Source organism: Cinclus cinclus, chromosome 4 (assembly GCF_963662255.1).
Source record: "Cinclus cinclus chromosome 4, bCinCin1.1, whole genome shotgun sequence".
NCBI classification, from domain to species: Eukaryota; Metazoa; Chordata; class Aves; order Passeriformes; family Cinclidae; genus Cinclus; species Cinclus cinclus.
The window spans coordinates 43,342,443-43,361,477 of record NC_085049.1 but is presented as its reverse complement, the minus strand read 5'-3'; the positions used below and the strand labels follow the sequence as shown (position 1 = coordinate 43,361,477).

Below are 19,035 nucleotides of genomic sequence, written 5' to 3'. Positions count from 1 at the left end.
AATTTCAGTAATGCTTATTATGTGAGCCAAGAAAATATGTTGCAATTAACAACTTCTGGGGAAATCTTAGCAGACTGAGAAATCCTGCCCAGTGGCACTAAACATCAGAGTTTCTACAGAAGGACAACAGTCTACCACTGTTTGTATGAAGGAAGCTCATTTGGATTATGGTTTCTACTGCAGGAGCAGAATAGCAAAACTCTGGCAGAAAGTAAAAATGTATTCCCCAGCAGAGACCCTGAAGGCTGGACAGTGTCCCTGGTGAGCTGCTGCAGAGCTGGTAGGAAAAAGGACTGCTGACAGGCTGTATAATTGATGACCTAATGAGTTACTCTGAACCCAAACCAGCTGGAAATCAGTTCAAGCCGTCTCAAGTGGAGCATGGGCCTGAAATTTATTTTTACGTTTCTTGTAAAGACAGACTGCATGAGTCAAGAAGTTTTTCTGGTTACTGGTTAAGAACTGGTGTCCATGGCAGGGACATGCCAAGTCTGGGAGCTGCCTGCACAGTGAGGATCCACAGAGCAACTATAGTTCTCCTTTCCCATTCCAGTATATCTTCCAATACTCCTGCTTCAGCAGCACTTTGTGCTGCATGTGGGAAGCTGGAGGGGAGTTTTGATGCAACACCAGGACTTGCATTACAGCCTTTCTTGGCTAATGCCTTGTACCACAGTCCTGCCTCCTACAGACAATTCTGGAGACTGGCCCTGGGTCAGGTCCAGTCATTGCTGAATTCAAATCAGACCTGAGAAATGCACTGGGCTAGGACCCAAAGTGGGTTTAGCAGCTCCTTTTAGCAGTGTGCTGCCTGGATCACTGCAATAGCTCTATCTAAACCAGTGAGCTAAACCAGGATGGGGCACACTGGCACACAACTACCACTCAGTTGTTATCACACTCTCCAGTGTGCTTGTTGTCTCTGCTGATTACAATTCTTCCAAGCAATTCCTAGACAAGTTTGACAGGCCTAATAGGCAGCAAAAAGATGGCAGAGTGGGTGTAGAGATTCTGGCTGTGTAGTCATGTGTTGAACTATCATGTATTCTACCAGGAGCATGATCAGTACTAAGCACTGGAAATGACCTGAACTCCATGCTGAAGCAGTTACAAGCCATACATGCTTGAATGAGATGTGTGTGCTTCCAGTACTTTCCTGGTAACCCAGACTCAGTTTTCATGAAAATCCCTTTATTGAAAATCCAAACTACTGTCAAGTGGTAAATTTATGTGCTTTCCATATTATTTCAGGAGGCTTTTATTTCCCAGTACTGATTTGATTTAAAGGAGCTAGGTAATAATGTAATGTATTGGCATGCTGCTTTTAAATGTGGAGCTGAACTTCATCATTGCTTGAGTGTATACAGTACATGAGTGTTTGGATACTCTGGAAAGATCTAATGAATACAGAACAGTATTTTTACATGCAGGCAGAAAGAATTTGCAGCTCTGCTGCTTCCCATGCAGAGGAAAGCTAAATCATTGCTTTGCCTCCACCGGCTTTGCTCTTTTAAAGAGACTCTCAGGGCAGATGGGTCATCCAACCTATAATCCGGTTGCTACAAGGAAATACTGGCAAGCTCAATGCTGGAGAACGCTGGACACGTTTCCCCTCTCACAGTACTTCCGTTGGAGACACTTTTTTCATTACTCTGTTTTGTTTTTTTTTACCTGAATGCCTGGTGAGGTATTGCCCATTTCTCAGCTAAGAAAACAGAAGTGCTTGATATTACATGATTTGTCCTAGTAAGGCAATTTAACTGTTGAGCTGAAATAGAGATCAAGGGATTTGAAAACTGGTTCATTACTCTAATGGTATGATGAGACTCATATTCCCGAAGACAAGAAAGAGGACAAGTCTCTGGCAAGGCCAAACACACTGAGAACTAATGTATTTTTTCTGAGTGTGGAGAGATACAGGGAAGTGAGATCTCTATGAAGGACACAGGAATATCAACTACAAATCAAGGCTAATGTAAACAAAATATCACACACTGAAATGGTGATTATTTTCTAGTTCCCAGTTCTCAGAGCAATGCAAAATTTTTGGAGCTCTGGTCTGATACATCTGCCTACCAGAGCCATCTCTGCCATGGGGATCAAACCCACAAGCAGGAGAGCCTCCTGTCAGCAAAATGAGAAGCTGTTTGGTGTGGGAACACTGTGCTTCTGTCAAAGCAGAGCACAGCAGACACTTGTAGAAAACAAGAGGAGGGGAAGGAACCAGATTCTGGAGCTTCATGACTAGAGCACTTTGTGGAAGAGTCAGGCACCTGAGCCCAGAACAATTAATATATTTTCATTAGACAAGAGCAGAACAAAGTATCCTAATAATATAAGGAATTTGATTTTCTGTGTATCCATAACATTACCTAGGCATCTAAGATTCTCAGGTGCTTTGGCTTTAAGAAGCTTCTACCAGTTATCACAAAAAATGAAAAGCAGAGAGCTCAGAGGTCATTTAAATCCACAGTCTTAGCCTCTGACTTCACTTTAATCCCCTCTGAGAGATGTCTGTTCAACTTGTTCATAAAATCCTCCAAAAAGGCAGATCACAAGCTCCACAAAAAATCTGTTGAGGTGCAATCCTGCATTGCTCTCGGAAAATGTTTTATTTACTGATCTCACATGGACTTACTCTGCAAACATTCCATATGCTTGATCTGGATGAACGAATCTAGATGAGATTAATGTCATGAGATGATGAATGTCATGATGAGTCCAGATGAGATTAATTAATTGCATATATTTATCAGCTAGCTGCCTCTCTGTCAGCCACACACTAAGGACTGACTCTCAATCACATGAGATAGACATAAATCCTAGGCACTCAAGTCTTGAAAAGTGTGATCTTCAGTCTCCAAGAACACTGGAAACCTCTTCTGGAGAGGCATGGTCTCTTTCACTTACTGAGAAACAATGAATCTCTACTTTTCCAGTAGAAATAACAGTTTTTACCTCCTGGTCACTCACAATGAGGTTTTTGCAAAGGTAACTCTAAAGTGAAACAGATCAGAAGTGAAAAATCTATCTCAGAAGAATAAAGGAAACCTGAGAGGGGAGAAAACACAATTACTAACAGAAGTCCCCAAACACAAATAAACAAAAACTAAATTAGAAATAAAAATAGAGGTATAAATAGGGGCATATTCATCACAAATAACACTAGGAAAATGTAAATTAAAATTTAATGAAACAATAACTCTTGAGGTAGTGGAGCATGTAAAAGGCAATATACTCAAATATATTGATGCAGTGATGCAGAATACAAGTCTTATGCAAGGGAGCAATTGCTGGTGGTTTCAAAGTATTTTGGGCCAACTGGACAGCTGCATACTACTCTGTTTATTTAATTTAAAGAAGCAAAGGAAGCACTGTACTTGGTCATACACATGGCCTCTCCTGCACTGGAGGTGAGACATGATTATCCACCTGAAAAGGTTCAGCCTGGGAGCAGGCAGAGCTTAGAAACATCAGCTCTGGATTGCAAATGTTCAACCAGCCTTTCTTAAGAGCCAACCTCCAGGGGTCAATCTCAGTATGAAGAACAGGATTGCAAATATTTGGCAAAGGGAAGATATTGATCAAAACATACAGGAGGAGAAACCTGGTGTCAGCAACTAATGAACTGTGTTACAACTAACATCCAGTGCTGTGCAAGGTAAGCATATTTCACAAGCAATGGTAGCACAGAGGAGGAAGGAAACAATGGTAATGTAAGATATCTCTACTTTATAACCACAGCTTTGAAGAATAAAATCCAATGCAGTATCTCTATGTGGGGTTTACTCGCTATTTCCACTTGGTGTGGCACCTACTAGTAACAGAGTGAATGCCTAATGCATATTTTACACACCCTGTGAATGTCAAATGGGACTGAGTTACACTTGCAGATGTAATTTTTACGGTCAATTTGCAGCTGACAAGTTATCTGCATGAATATGTACTAGTGCTGAAGTTAACAATTTTGTGCCTCTTTTCATTCTGGTAGATAAGTCCAATCCAGCTCAAAGATACGTATATATTAACTCAGCAATGCCACTTACAGCTCTTTCAGATCTATTTAAGAAGGCATTACAGGAGGACAATCTCCACTGTCATTCAGGGAAGAAAACACTTTCTATATTGTTGAGATTTCTTCATGGAGAGTTGACAATTCAGGGTAGTTTTCTACTTTTTAAGTAATGGGCACCAGTCTAGAAAAGCAGAAAAATATTTTTCTTTCCATAACATTTATGTCTTTAGGTAAACAGGCACTGCTGGTGGCAAGGGACTAAAATGACAAAAATCAGAAGGAAAAAAGATGTAAGTTTTCATTCATCTTGCCATTTTTGTTCATGAAATTTAAAGCAAGGGAAATGAAACCTAGAAGAACTGTAATGCTCTGTGCAGATGTTAAGCAGTCTGAATAGCTGAGGTGTGTCTGCGGCTGCATGGCACAACTCTCTATGTAAATGTGGACTTAAGTAAGTCATGTGTGTAAGAGCTCACACCAGGAGAGAAACTGCAGTCTCCCAGCAGTGAAGTGAATTACAGCCAGCCTTACTGAGCACAGCATTCTGCTCATTTTCTGCCTCCACATAGCTCCTGGTACAAATACTTTTCTTGTCTTTGGCCCAATCTGTTTCTACAAAGGGGCAGAAAGAAGTGCACTGCAACTCTCCTCCTTCCCACCCCAACCTTGGATTGTCCTCTGGATTAAAGAATGATACTAGGACCAAGAGTAGCCACTCCTTAAGATGAAAATAGACAATTATGGTCCATAATCAGATGGATTCTTTATGTTCTGTTCTACCTTTCATGCTTGCTCTGGCCCAGCACATATAACTTGGCCCAAATTTTATCTAAATTAGATCATAAGTCCAAACAAAAAAACACTGTTCTCATGAGTGTAATTAATACAAATTGCCATAAAAATCACAGTAATTTCACATTGTTTCCACTGTATTGACAACATGGAAAGCATTAACTCACAATGCTCTATTTCATTTGGAAATACATGCATAAATGTAAAGGAATTTCTTGGTGGCTGTACTGAGGAAAGGTTCATTTTGCAGCTGTAGCCTCAATTATGCCTGACATCCATAACTAAGTACTTCAGTTTCAAGGCATTTTTCACTGGCAACACTACAGTTCCATATAAAATGTGTGACATTCTGCCCTTTTACAGTTTTATTTGAACATTAACTTTACAAATTTGCTTTCTCCCTCTCCCCTTCTGTAACAATTTCTGCCAACAACTAAGAAACCACACTGACATTTATCTTGAAAAACTATTTGAAAAGAATGTTTATTCCTTTCCCCACTGTTTTTCAGATCATGAACACAATATGAATTAAGAATATTTAGAAATGCTTAATTAAAGCTGTGAAAGTTTTCTAGACTTTATGTATCAATTGTGATCTAAAGAAATTACAGTAACCTAAATTCACACAGAAAAAGGGAGTCTGGCCGTGCTCCCATTAGCAGGAAGAGCAAGATACATCATATGTGAGGCCACATAAGCACAGAAAAAAGCCTAATGGAACTATGACTGATTCAAAGTCTGAAATGAAGGAGAAATCTTGCTTAGACAATTCTCCTTTTTGAAAGATATCCGGTGTTAAAGTTAGAATGCAGCAGCGGAAATGGTGTTTTAGACTCTCAGTCTATGGACAGTATGTACCATGTAGGTGCTACATATAGTATTTCAAAAGGCTGGTTTGTTTTAGGTTTTTTTTCCCTAACAAAGTATTCTTATTCCTTGGAAGTGGTGCACCATTCAACAAAGCACACAGAATAGTACACAGCTACAAAAAAACTCCACCTAAGGCTTCTCAGATAACCAGAAGATACAGCCACACTCCCCTTGTTCTCAGCATATGGTTCTGGCACTGGCTCTGGATGCAAGGAACAAGAGCTGTTTCTTTCCCCATACTTCATTCACATTCCCCCCACTGTGACAACACAAAGTAAACTCACCCCGGTGTGCTTAAAAGGAAAACCCCCTTTGTCCCACCTTGGTCCACACTTAACTCTCCCCCCCTGTGCTGAAGCCAGCATGCCCCTAATGATAATCTCATGAAAACCAAACCAAGCAACGAAATCATCCCCCCCCATGCTTCTCCCCAAACCTGTAAGAAAACAGATCTCAGAGTCTTACAACATATTATCAGACTAAAATCCCGTTTTCTTGTACAACAGCAATAGCAGAAGCCAAAGCTAGCAAAACTACTCAGTCATTACACCATTTTTGACAAACTGTCACAAAGATGACAATCCAAATTCATGAACACTCAGAGAACACTCAGTCTAAACTAGGATCAGGCAGCAACACCTCTTTCTCAATACACATTTAAAAATGTTGTTGTGAAAAGCAGTGTCTTTGTTGTTAACTGATTTCAGCTCTGCTGGATGATACTATTATTTAAATAAGAGATTGTCAACCCTTTTGCAAGAAAAGAATTCATTGCCTTCTAGGAACATGCAATAGTTGGACATTCTCTATGGAAAAATAAGACCTAGCACTAGGGATCTAGTATTCACAGCCATTTTTCTTGAAGTTCTTAACAACAAAATAAATACTTTTTTCAGGATAACTGAACTAGAACCCTCTTAGACAGTGATGCTCTGAAAGGCTGGTAAATCTCTCCTGTCTATGCAGGTCTGTGCATCTATCTGCTCCATCCACTGAACTTCTACCCCTCTTTCCACATTATCCTACTCCCTCATCAGCACTTTCAACAGTGAATGAGAACTCTGAAATCATCCAGGTTCCTCTTCTTGGAGCACATTTAAAAGGCTGTTTTGGGCAAGTATCTTTGCATCTCCTGAGTATTCACCTGTATAATCTCTGTAAACTGAGCTCTCATTCATGGTATTTTACAATTTAGTTAACAATTGGATTTAAAGCTCTTCAACAGAGCAGACTGCAGTAACATCTTCACATGTAAGAACCACCATTCATATTTTTCTTAATGCTTAGTCAAAATAATGAGGACATAGAGAGATCAAGTGAGCAGAATCTGACAGCAGAAACTTTGAGAAAGAAATCTGGTACAAATGTTTAATGATGAAAGTGATTATTCATTTGAACAACTTATCCAAGAATGCAATAGATTTTCTACCTACCAAAGTCACTAAATCAACAAATTTTTCCAGCAGATATGCTTTGATTCATCCAGAAGTTATGGAAGCCAGTGCAGGATTATTAGGTAAAGTTCTATCATCCCCTGTCATGCAGAAGATCACTCAGTCAAAATGATCCATTTTTAGATTTCAATTCCTATGACTTGCAGAGATTTTCTGGGCTGTGGCACCACAGTCAGTTAAAGCTGAACTGAAGCAAAACCAGCATTATGCTTCCTAAAAAGACTCTGCCCCCTCAGCATCAGGGATCACACTGCTAAACTGTGGTTTTCAGGACTTTTTAAGACTCCTCAGTGCCACCAAGTCTGTAAACAGCAAAAACAGCAACAGCTGCAGAAAATCTTGGAGAAAAAAAAAGAAAAGAAACACAAAATACTGCACATAGATGTGGCCACAGTGATCCACGTATTTGCAACCTCCAGGAGGAATTACTGCAATCCTTCCTGTGTGGGAAGCAAACCACACACATTGTGTCCCCCAAGTAGGGAGCCAAAAACCACACCTGACTGCCAGCCTGGGACACTGTGCACCCATCAGTTGGTGGCCTTGCCTGCTGGGCTGAGACCTCTGCCAAAACAACTGTTTGGAGAGCCTGACCTAATTAATATCCCAAAGGACTGGCTCTCATTACCTGTGAAACTGCCTCTTTCTCCCTTCAGTTGAAGGAGGCAAGTTATCAAGAAAAGGTAGAAAGGAAATTCTTCCTCAAAGAATTCCTCCTCTTCCTCTTCTAGCTCCTCTGACCGCTGTGCCCACAGGGAACAGCAGGTCTACTACTGATGGCTGGCTTGGCCTTGCCCCTCAACATCTGCAGGGGTCAGTGAACTGGAAGAGGTTTTGTGCATGTCAGAGCAATTCACTCATCCACTGACAAATTTCCAAATTACTACAACCTCTCTGTGTCTGGCTAGGAGAACCAGCAGCGCACAGATCATGCGATGCTCTTCAAGGGCATCCCATTACAACTCGTGTGTGGGAAGGCAGACCAGGCTCTCCTGCAGACAACACTCAGCTGCTCCCCTCCATCCCTGCACCCAAGAGTTTTCAGCTGAGTACCATAAAGCTCCAGAATCACACAATGTTGAGCAGTTAGTTACTTATTCACCAGTGCTGACCACAAGCTGTAGGGCATGAAACCTTGGAAAGTAACACAATCCGTCTGCATGTCCATGACTTCATTCACTTCTGTCTGCCTCAGTGCACAGAGGAAAATCATAACGTGTTTAAATTTAACTATCCCTTGTATACCAAAAGATATTCTTCTTGCCCTATTAAAAAAAGAATTGTACTGTACATTAATCCCAATGGAAAAAGGGAACAACCACAGCTGTGAGTATGACTAACAACTGAGCCAGACTGCTACACACAGCAAACAAATAATCTCAGGAAAATCTGTGAAGTTAGCTCTTTTTTCAGGCTACTACTGTGTATCTGAAAGTAAAATTCTATTGAAAAAAACCAGAAATTTCTACTTACTGATACAAGAAATAAGATCATTAAATCTTTCCTTAGGAAAGACAGGATTTTCCAGCCCTCGGAAATAGAGCTTCAGTACTCCAGCAACTGAGTTAATGTCATGGTTACTTTGGTCGTCTGCCAAAGGATTTTCACCTTAAAAAGTAAATAAAGTGAATGAAACACACATCCAGGAGCATTCTTGCATGGAACATTTTTGAGTGACATTTTGGGTGGTTTTTGTTTTAAGTGTGTGGGAGTTGGCAATGCAAGCATTCAAGTAAGATAATAAACACTGATTTAGAAATCCCAGGCTATGATTAAACTAAAAAAAGGCAGCCTAAATAAAGCTTCCTTAAAATTACATAACCAAGTGATCTCTTAGGTCCTGAACTTCCAGCTAGATATTTATGGACATGTTGTGATTTACGGTTAGTAAAACAGAAAAGCCAAATGCTCTTAATTGAACAGAGTTTTGCAGACTTTTCTTTGGAGCCCTACATAAAACAAACGGAGTTTGATCACTCATTGAATTGAAAATGTGTCTTCATTCTTAAAAACATCAGGAATACGTGCAACCATTTGGTTGAAAACCTAACTGAAACCTCAGCCATGACTGCACTATTTTATTGTTGTAATTTTAAAGCCTTAATCTTTATTTTGAAACACTTTATGTATGGATCTTCAAGGGTAACACTGCCTAGAAGGAGGAGTTAAGAATAAGCAGATATAGAAGCTGGAGAATGGAGGGATTTGGCTTCACTTAGCAAGTGAAAACAGCTGCTTTATGTATCTTGTAGAAGAAAAGATCAGGTTTAACAAGATATATATAACTAATACTGGGGAGCAAAATACTTTGCATATCTTTTCATTGTTTTAGTCACAAGACTTCTTGCTTTTCTTTTGTCATTAGGAGATTATCTGCAGAAGTTTTAATATTCTGTAGAAATTAAAACAACCCAGCTTTTAAGACTCGAGAAAAAAAGAATGCAAGATTTAAAAAAATTGTAAAAAGGACTGCTTTAACATAGTTGGAGGATGGCTGGATCCTTGTTTCCCTAGCAGAGCAATCCTAGGCTGGGTGTTACAAGCCACTGATATTGAAAAAGCTGGTTTTACTTCCGGGCATTTTTCATTTAATTGCTCCTCTGGGGCTGAAGTTTCCTTTGGGAATGAAAAATGGAATGACCCTTTTTTTTACCCCCTATTTTCCTGGATCATGATGCAACTTTGGCAGAAGGACCAGAAAGTTGAGCACGTGTATGCTAGTAGATCAAACAACAGAACTTCCAAATTTCATTAAGTAGTCTCGAATCAAATTAGCTTTCTTTTCTGAGGATCTTTGAAATAAAATATACGAAAGCTATTATTTGCAGTTTACCATTAACAAAAAACTAATGTTTATAGTTGATTGAAGAGTCCTAAGTCTTGTCTAAACAAAATGAGAAAAACCCTAAAGCTCCTAGGACATAATGGATGACATGCACATGTCATCATTGTACTTCATGTTTAAGCATGTGATGGTCCAAAGTTTCAGGTGTAGTACACACAGTACAGACAATCTGACTAAACATCAAAGAAAATAAATAGAATTTAAAAGATTTTTGAATGTCAGATATTAAGGTGTTCAAATAAATGAAAATCCAATTACCTCTCTCAAATGAATTTTTAATATCATTGACTTCCACCTGGGAACCAGACACTCTAAAAATTCCCTGATGCTGAAGACCTGGAGAAAAATGGGAGAAAGTGGTGAGAAATTAATTTATTTTTAAAGATACTTTAAATCTGTATTTTAAAAACATAGCTGTGGTGCTAAACGAGTAATGTAAAAGATATATGAAAAAGGACAATAATGAAATGACAATTTCTTTCGGAGCTTACCATATAAATTTATAAATCTGATGCAACTTTCCACAATAAGAGGAATGACTTGCCCAGAATCCTGCAAAAAAAAAAAAAAAAGAGTAGAATGAGTGAGCTGCAGACAAGAAAGAGGAAACCTCCCTGCTATGGGCTCAATGTGAAAATGCACTTTCTTGGTCAATCTACATGGACATACAGTGCTGGCAAAAAAAACACCTAAGGAAAAAAATACCACTAATAACAGAGTTCTCTTCCCATTTAGGGAGGGAGGAAAAATAATAGGCAAAGAAAAGGATTATGGTCCTTAAAATAATTTAATCGGAAAATTCAGTTCTCTACCTCTGTCACCATATCTGGCTAACACTGTATGTAACATCTAAGCTCATGCGTTTTAGATTTTTGAAGCAAAATGAGTAAAAGCAGTAAATTTGCCTCCTAAAAAGATTATTATTTAAAAAAAAATCATGATGAAGATGATCCCTCTGCATCCATTTAAGTGACCTTTCCTTTCCTGATGAAGAAAATCCTATGTGGACCTTAATTATACAGGACCCAATTCCTCAATGTGGGTTTTTTTAGTTGTTTGGTAGGGTTGTTTTTTTTTTCGTAAAAATAAGTTTGTCACAGACAATTTACAAGGCTTTTCTAGATTTGCTGGACTACCAGAAACATTCTTGGAGCAGAGCCACCAAATGACATTGCATAGGATACCACAATGTCTCCCTCCTGACTGAGAGCACTGCTAAGGGCTCTGCTGGTTTGTGTGCCCTACCACGGGGCAGATGATGGCCTGGCAGGTTGTTTCTGGCTACTCTAAATGGTTGGTAATCCCCGGGTGGTGAATTGCAGCTACTTTGAGCTGAGCATGTGGTTCAGCTGCTTCATCTCTATGCACAAGGTTACTGGGAAAGGGAGGTCACAGCCTGTATCTCTCCACCTGCCACTGGCAGAGCTCAGGAATCACAGCTCCTCATCTCAGCAGTGATACAGTATTAAGTCTGTAGCTACATTTTCAGTTACACAAAAGTGTTTTTAAAAATGATAAAAAGCATTTGTCATGGGAGAGGGAGATGACTATACATTAATTTTCAGTGAGTTACTTGTCTTTTTCTTTTAAACTGCTTATTTTCCAAAAGAACCATTGGAAACCTTTTGCTTTTGCACTTTAAAAAATGGTATTTTAACCCAAGCACATTAGTGACCACAAGTTATCAAATATAGATTAAAGACATAAATAATATGATTAAAAATTATTTGGATATATATTTAATTAAAAGTGGGTGCTTATGCTGCAGAAATTACTATTTCATAAATAATCTTAGAATTTCTTGTCTTGGAAGCTGTAATTTTTCTTTCCAAATGAATTTCCAATATATAAGTGCTCAGACAATTGACTAATTCATTTGCAAGTTTAGTATAAAATCAGCCTGAATTATAAGATCATTAATCCAAAAGCACCATGTAATTTAGAATACACACTTCCTCTTATAAATGAGTACTTTGTTTTGATCTAAACTACACTAATGGGAAGTTTATGAAATAAGCTCAAGTAGAAAAAAACAAAAAGTTTGAAAAATAACACACAGTAAAGCAATGAAACATTGCACTTCTGAGGTAAGCTAAGCCCCTAACCATAGCCGTACTCTGTGCTGTTTTAGTGGGGCTTACAAAAGCCTATTATCACTAACTATGCCATTTAAATTGTGGCTTGTTTGTCTTTTAATTTAAAACCTAGCAAAGACTGGCTAGCCAAGAGCCAGCAGTGGCTGGATTAGCATTTCCTCTTTCGCTTGTGTCATGGTTCGGTAGCAGCTAAATAAAATACCCCTTGGAACAGGTCAGCTGCTAAACCCAGAAACACAGTCATCTTCACCAACACCAAGCAGCCTGGCTCTCCAGAAAAGCAGAGTATTAGAAAAAACGCACAACATGCACCCACATCTCCTGTTAGTACACTGGTTCGTGCAAAGAATATAAAGGCTAGGAAAAGACGGTGTTTGCAGTAAGAAATTACAAAAAAACCCCAAAATCCAAATCACTTTCATACCTGGTTTTGGAGAATCTGTTCAGAACTGCACAAAAGTTTGTACTTAAGGAATACCTTGAAATAATCTAAATTTAACAGCTTTGCCCTTTTGGATCTAATCAAAGGAAAATAATTTGAAGTAACAATCTGTGTTGGTGAGTGTCAAGAACAGTGACTCTACTGCTACTGTGAATTTAATCTGATGTGTGTAGTCAGTGAATGTATGTTTGTGACTAGTTACAACTTTTTATGATGCAAAACTCTAACAAAAAGCAGTTTGGCGTGATACTGTATTTCACTAGCTGTGCCTGTCAAAATGTCTCATCCCTATCAGGAATGACATGGTCTTTGGGCAGAGATGCTGCCCTAAGGTAGCTCCCACATCGGCATAAGGCCACCAGCTTTTCTGACCTCTTCCCTTTTGAAAGACTAATTATGTAGGACTCCCCACTTGCAAGTAAGCCCTGTCAGCCACACTGCCATTTATTATAACCCTTTTCTCTGTGAGGGAAAACGATGGGGTACCATTTCTCCTGATTTGCTTTGTCCTTTAGTCTAGGGACTTTGTGAGAATTTCTTCTTCCTTGCTTATTTTCACCCTCAAGCAAGAAACTGCCCATGATACTCATCTATTTTTTCATGTGATGATTTCTCAAAGTCTTTCACTGCATCTACCATGTAACAATAAAAATAATAATAATAACAATTTTCCCTTTAGTTGTACTGAGGATGACTGAAAGCTTGATTCAAATCAGTAAAAACCAAGCTAATTCAGTACAGTGCCACTGAGCACAGAATTTGTTCTGCAAAATGTTTGCCACTAGCTATAGCAAACAAGAAAAAAAATCCCTGTAACATTCAAACCCCATTCACAGAGTCTGCAGTCAAGAATTTTACTACCTGCATTTATAAATATATTTTTACAATTTTTTTAAAGAATTCTTTCCCATAGCTGCGTCAGCTAGCATCCAGATGCACAAACTGTGATATGGGCAAGTCCTTGAAAACGAGGAAGAAAATATCCATCATTTAAGACTATAATCCCTCCAGAGTTCTGCTCTGGTTTAGTTTTGCCTGCTATATTTGCACACTCATTTCTTAATGCAAACTTCTCCCTCCAGGTCTTTGAAAGAACTTATTTTGAGCCAGGCAGGAATGCAACCCGAGAGCAAGGCAGAGCTGTTTCCCTTGTCACCAGAACAATACCTGATGTCTCGTGTGAGAGTTCCTTCGGCCTCGGCTAGAAGCATTATTAGAAATAAAAGTATGAGAAAGAAGATAGTAAATACAGCAAAGATACAAGATCCAGAATAGTGGTAATCACAATTTCACACAATATAATAAATTCCTAAAGTCATAGGAAATCAAAATCTGGATATCAAACCCAGAGAAATACTGCTTCTCCATGGACTTTGAACACTGGATGTTATGAAAACAGCAAGCAGGAAATTGTGGTAAGTTGTGGGATGCACCACTACATCCTATCTTCTACATGAAGCTAAGTTTCCTATTAAAAGCAGACTGACAATACTATTCCTACTTGATTAACACAACTGTAGGGAGGCTAATGTGAGAAATGAATCCCCCTCTTTCCCTTTGACTTCAGGAAGTATTATATTGATCAACCAGGAAAGATGAGTCCCTGGATGGACTTAAACATAATGATCTGCCTCAGCTTTTGTGAGGTGGTGACCATTATAGTAAGAAGTGTTGAGATCAGCCACTGGGGTGGCTGGTGCCAGTACCTTGATGAATGACTCCAAATCACCATTAAACAACTTAGCACTACACTGTGATCGGGGTCTGGGCTTCCTGTGTTTCTGGGGCTTAGGGGGAAGATTTGGAGGCCTAAGGGAAGGGAATATGATTACTGAGCAAGGTAGAATTAAGTCACACAATAAAATATGTCTGTAAGCTCATGGCAAAACAACAGAACATTGTAAAGGGAGCAATAAACACAATACTTATCAAATAAAGACTTTCCATCAAATTTAAGTGCAACACATTAAAGAGTGGAGAATTTCTCTATTAAAAATTACCTGTGGATAAATAATTACATTCTTTATTAATCCCTGTTTTGCAGTTTCACCATATGAATTTATTCCGAATGCTGCACAATCGGAATGGCCTTGTTTGTTGTGGTCATGCATAAAATGTGCATCAACCACTGAAATTCATCCTGCCAGCCACAGCAGAAGACAGGCCACTTGACACACCTCTTATCAAGCAGAAAAGTTGCTTCATATTGGAGAAACTTCGAATGCAAATTAAAGCTGCTCAGCACACTCCTAAGACGCTTCAAAACTAAACTGTCTGCATTTTCAACTAGAGCCAGGAAGGTTAAACAGCTTTAGCCTTGCACATCCAACCATCAACAACTTCACATGTGAAAAGCAACATCTTGCTAATTAGCTAATGGAATTAAAAGTATATCAACTTGAACAAATAAATAAAACCAGTATAACACATAAAGAAGTAAAGGAAGAACACAAAACTTTGGTCTGCAAAATTTTACCTAATGTGTTACATGTGGTGACTACAACTGAAAGAGATTACAGGAAATAAGTACTGTTCTCTAGGCCACAAACTACTTTGTGAATGCCATGCCAACAGCTGCATGCCAACAGTTTCCTTAGTTCCCATGTGCCAGCAGTTTCTATAGGTTTTTTTGGACTTAGCAAAAAATCAAATGTTTTTGGGCAATCAGTGAGAAACAGTAAGGCATAGAGCATTCAGCAGTGGGACTTTGTTTGAGTACTATCTGCTACTTTAAACTCATCTTTAAATATATCCTTTTCCCTTCTACAATTTGACCTTAAAGAACATTTCTGTTTACATGTCTCACAGTCTGGAAACATAACTGGATCTTGGGGCAACAGGCAGGGCACAGCCAAAGCCCAGGAGCTGCTGCTGAGGAACAGATGGGCAGGCCCTACTCCTCAGAATATCTTTCTCTAAATGACCAGCTGTGAGAAGATATGAGGTAAGATGGCTTCACTGCTCTCCTACTTTACTAAGCTAAAATCATTGCCTAAATCCATCATCTCCTTTCAGCAGTTTACGCAGCAGGGAACTTAGGACGATGTGAGCCTGGTGAGTCGCCTGCATTAGAGTCAAGAAAGGATGTTTTTCTCATTAGATATAAACTTCTTGATTTCTATGCATTCCTAGAATGGTAGCACCTGGAGGCAGAGTTAAAGGTACAGTTGTCAGAACTAATGTCAGCAATTGGGAAGAATGCTCTGATTTGCAACCATTTTTCAACTGAGGTCATGTAAGGAAAGCAGTTAAGTCTAACCTTACAGAGTTAGAAAAGAACATGGAGTGGTGGGAAAAAATCTGGTATAAAGTCTGTAGAGATGTCCTGGGAAAATTTGGACCAGGAAAGATGGCTCTTGGAGGCATTGGGCAAGGATGTATTGCATGGAAAGGGAATGGGAGAGTGAGACAAAGAAAACTGGGATGGATGTTTCTGCTTCAGCAGAGCACACTGACTGCAGCAGTGATAAATACAAGTGGCAGCTGCAAATCCAAGCAGTTGCCATTGCCCACTCCTAGTCTGCAGGGGCTGCAGAGCTTATCAGGGTTTATATCTGGAGGCAGCTTCAAAGGTGTGGCATTACAAAACTGAAGAAAAGTACATGCAGCAGAAAGCTGGGAGATCTAACGCTGAATCCCTTCTCTTCTGTGGACATATAGAGCCATTTAAGTATGGAACACATGGATGCTGGGGGAAGCAGGTATTTGTGTCCAGAGCTAGGTTATCAAAGACACTGCCCAAATTGATCTTCCTAACAGGTTCTTTTCACCTGTGTATCCTGACCAAGTAAATCACAAACTGTGAGTCAAGGTATCTCTGACAACTGAAAAAATACTTATTTTCGGGCACTAAAGTGCCCCCTGCAACTTCCAAATTTGATGTGTGATTCACAAATATTTTGAAGGATTTCCCAGCTTGTTCCCACCCTTGACATTGGCCAAAGCACCTCACAAAAATGAGGAAGATGAACGGTGTGATCCTTTACTCATCAGCATGCTGAAACAGAAATGCTGAATGTTAAAACACACAGGGTCTGTACATAATATATACAACAACAGCAACAAGCCTTACAGAGTTGTTCTAAAATTTGTAAAATCTAGGATTTTACCTATTTTTTAATTCTAAACCAAGTCAGATAAAAATATCTTACCTTGTTGTCATGTATTCAGCCCTGTGACCTAGAAAGTTCAATAAACAGGAAACAATGATTTGTAGGTTTTAGGTTGAATTTTTTATATCTGAATTATACTTAGCAAATTATTTTTAGCCCTAACTTTCATACTACCAGCAAAAGATACACAACTATACAACAAACAGGGTACTGTAGTTACCTATTATCTCCACAGTTCCACTTAAAATACAAACACAACCCATGTTATGGAACAACTTTTAAGAAGCCCACCCAAAGACAGAGTGTCCCTTGATACTGTAAATAATTTCAAGTAAAATTTCAAACAATGTCTATTGTTGGTGTCCATATGTTTCAGTGGCTAAATCAGTATGGAAATAGAGCTGTGCCAAGATTAGATTACATCTTCCCCTGTGCCTTGTGCCTAAACTTGTTCAGTGCTGAAAAGGCAGGGCTCTAGACACAAGTAGTTATTAGAAGACTCCCTTCTCTCTTTTCTCTGTGTATTGCAGGGAAAAAGTACAACACTGTCACTGAGAAACACCACAGAGAACTGCAGGGAACTGTAAAGAAGCAAATATCATATTCCAGAAAAGCTCCTTTGCAGATGAACAGACCAGTAAATCAGGCATGACTGACTCATCATAATGAAGAACAAAATAATGAAACAGGAGAAAGATCATAGTATGGTAAGTTCTGATGAGCCCAGCATTGCCAAAGGGAGATTGTGCCCTATTAATTCATTAAAAATCTTTGAACATGTCAGTAAAATACTGGATAACAAAGAATCAGTTCAATTAACTTACTTAAGCTTTCAAAAGCCACGGGTAACTTTCTTCACAGGAGGTGACTAAAGAAACTAAATAGCCATAGATAGAGTGGCAAAATATACTCACTGATCAAAAACCAGCAAAGAAAAGGAAAACCCAGTGGACTTACAATGGTCTTTTTTTCATTATGGCAAAAAATGTAACAGCCATTTACTCAAGCCTTCCCATTAGGACCATTTATGCCATCCATAAAGCATTTCTTAATATATTGAGAGATCACAGCAGCTAAGGAGCCAGAGCACTGTGCAGATGACTGAAATACTTTTGTATCAAATCCTGACAAAACTATGAAGCACTTTGAAGGGTTTAAGTGACACACAGTGGAAACAAAATTCACTATTAACAGGTTCAAGTAAGGTATATTAGGGAAGAATTAAACACTTATACCGTTGAACAGAACGATGGATACAACCTCTGAAAACCACTCTGAGCTTCACTTGGGCTAGGTGAAGCTTCCCAATTGGAAAGTGACACCAAACCAGCTTTTCAGACTCCAGGAAGAATGAATAACAGCGATATGAAAATCACAGTATTATGTGCCAGCACTCAGATGCATGCAAAGTACTTCAAAGTACTGAAGACCCTATTCTGAAAATACATTTTGCAGTACTAGAAGAGGGTGGATACCCTCAAACTGGCACAAAGAAAAAGCTCTGGGAACAATCTCTGACAGTGAGACGTGAATCTTGTTGGCATCTGTTCTAGATAGGTGAAAAAGAGAAATCAAAGAAGACTATGAAAAATAACCTATGACAGAAAAAGAGTAAGCCAGGGACTTCTCCCTGCTCAGGTTACTCAATTCACTGAGACTAAAAATCCCAATAATAAATGTTAGTAAAACAGAAGATGTTACAAATGCTGTACCTGGGGGATTTTAAACACATCTTTGATATTTAACAGTTTAGGGCAAAAGGTGTCTGGGCCTTAGGGCAATTTCTTCTACAACTCCTTCTTTTCTTTCTTGCATTTCCCTTTGCTTTGCTAATTTCTTCTTTCAATAGATAACCTTTGGATTGGGACTAATATGAGCATCAGTGTGCTTCCTCTGTTTAGTATCAATTTCATTTGAGTGTTTCTTATTTACTTTCCAAGTCTGTAGATGCAGGTTCAGCACAGAGCACTTCATCTATCATCCCTGTGCAGATCATGAATATGTATCTGCTGTATTCATAAACAGCAAGACTGTAGTAGGCAGGTGATGAAGCAGAAGAGAAACCAAATGCTGTTAACCTGGTGGACACCAGATTGGAACCTGGATCTATTCAGCCTACATCCTTACACTGTGTAGTTTTGAATAAAAGCAAGAAAGGATGCCAAAGGAAAACTTGCAGTTGAGACAATCCTCTCCTCCCCACATTCTCCCTAGCTTTATTTAACAGACCACACTGTCATTTGTCTGCAGTGTTGCTGACATGGAAGTTTCCAGAAAAGGCAGTTTGAAGGGAGCAAGGGAGCAGTTCATGTCCTACAAATTCATTTCTGTAGTAGCTACAGCAAAAACATTCATAATTCCAGTGCAATTTGATCCTTTCAATCCTCATACAAGAAACCTTCAGAATCC

The 19,035-nt window shown here is 39.0% G+C and overlaps 1 protein-coding gene across 2 annotated transcripts in view; it reads right to left on the bottom strand.

The window, feature by feature from the left end:
* SRGAP1 (SLIT-ROBO Rho GTPase activating protein 1) overlaps positions 1-19,035 on the bottom strand; it is a 137,827-nt gene that overhangs the window by 16,055 nt on the left and 102,737 nt on the right. The window contains exons 11-15 of one of the 2 annotated variants that reach the window (XM_062491168.1): positions 16,666-16,693; positions 14,221-14,323; positions 10,468-10,528; positions 10,235-10,312; positions 8,605-8,739 (exon numbers count right to left, since the gene is read on the bottom strand). In XM_062491168.1, coding sequence (XP_062347152.1) covers positions 8,605-8,739; positions 10,235-10,312; positions 10,468-10,528; positions 14,221-14,323; positions 16,666-16,693 — 405 coding nt within the window. Of the gene's footprint in view, positions 1-8,604; positions 8,740-10,234; positions 10,313-10,467; positions 10,529-13,681; positions 13,716-14,220; positions 14,324-16,665; positions 16,694-19,035 lie in introns of both variants that reach the window. The other variant, XM_062491169.1, reaches the window with a different exon arrangement.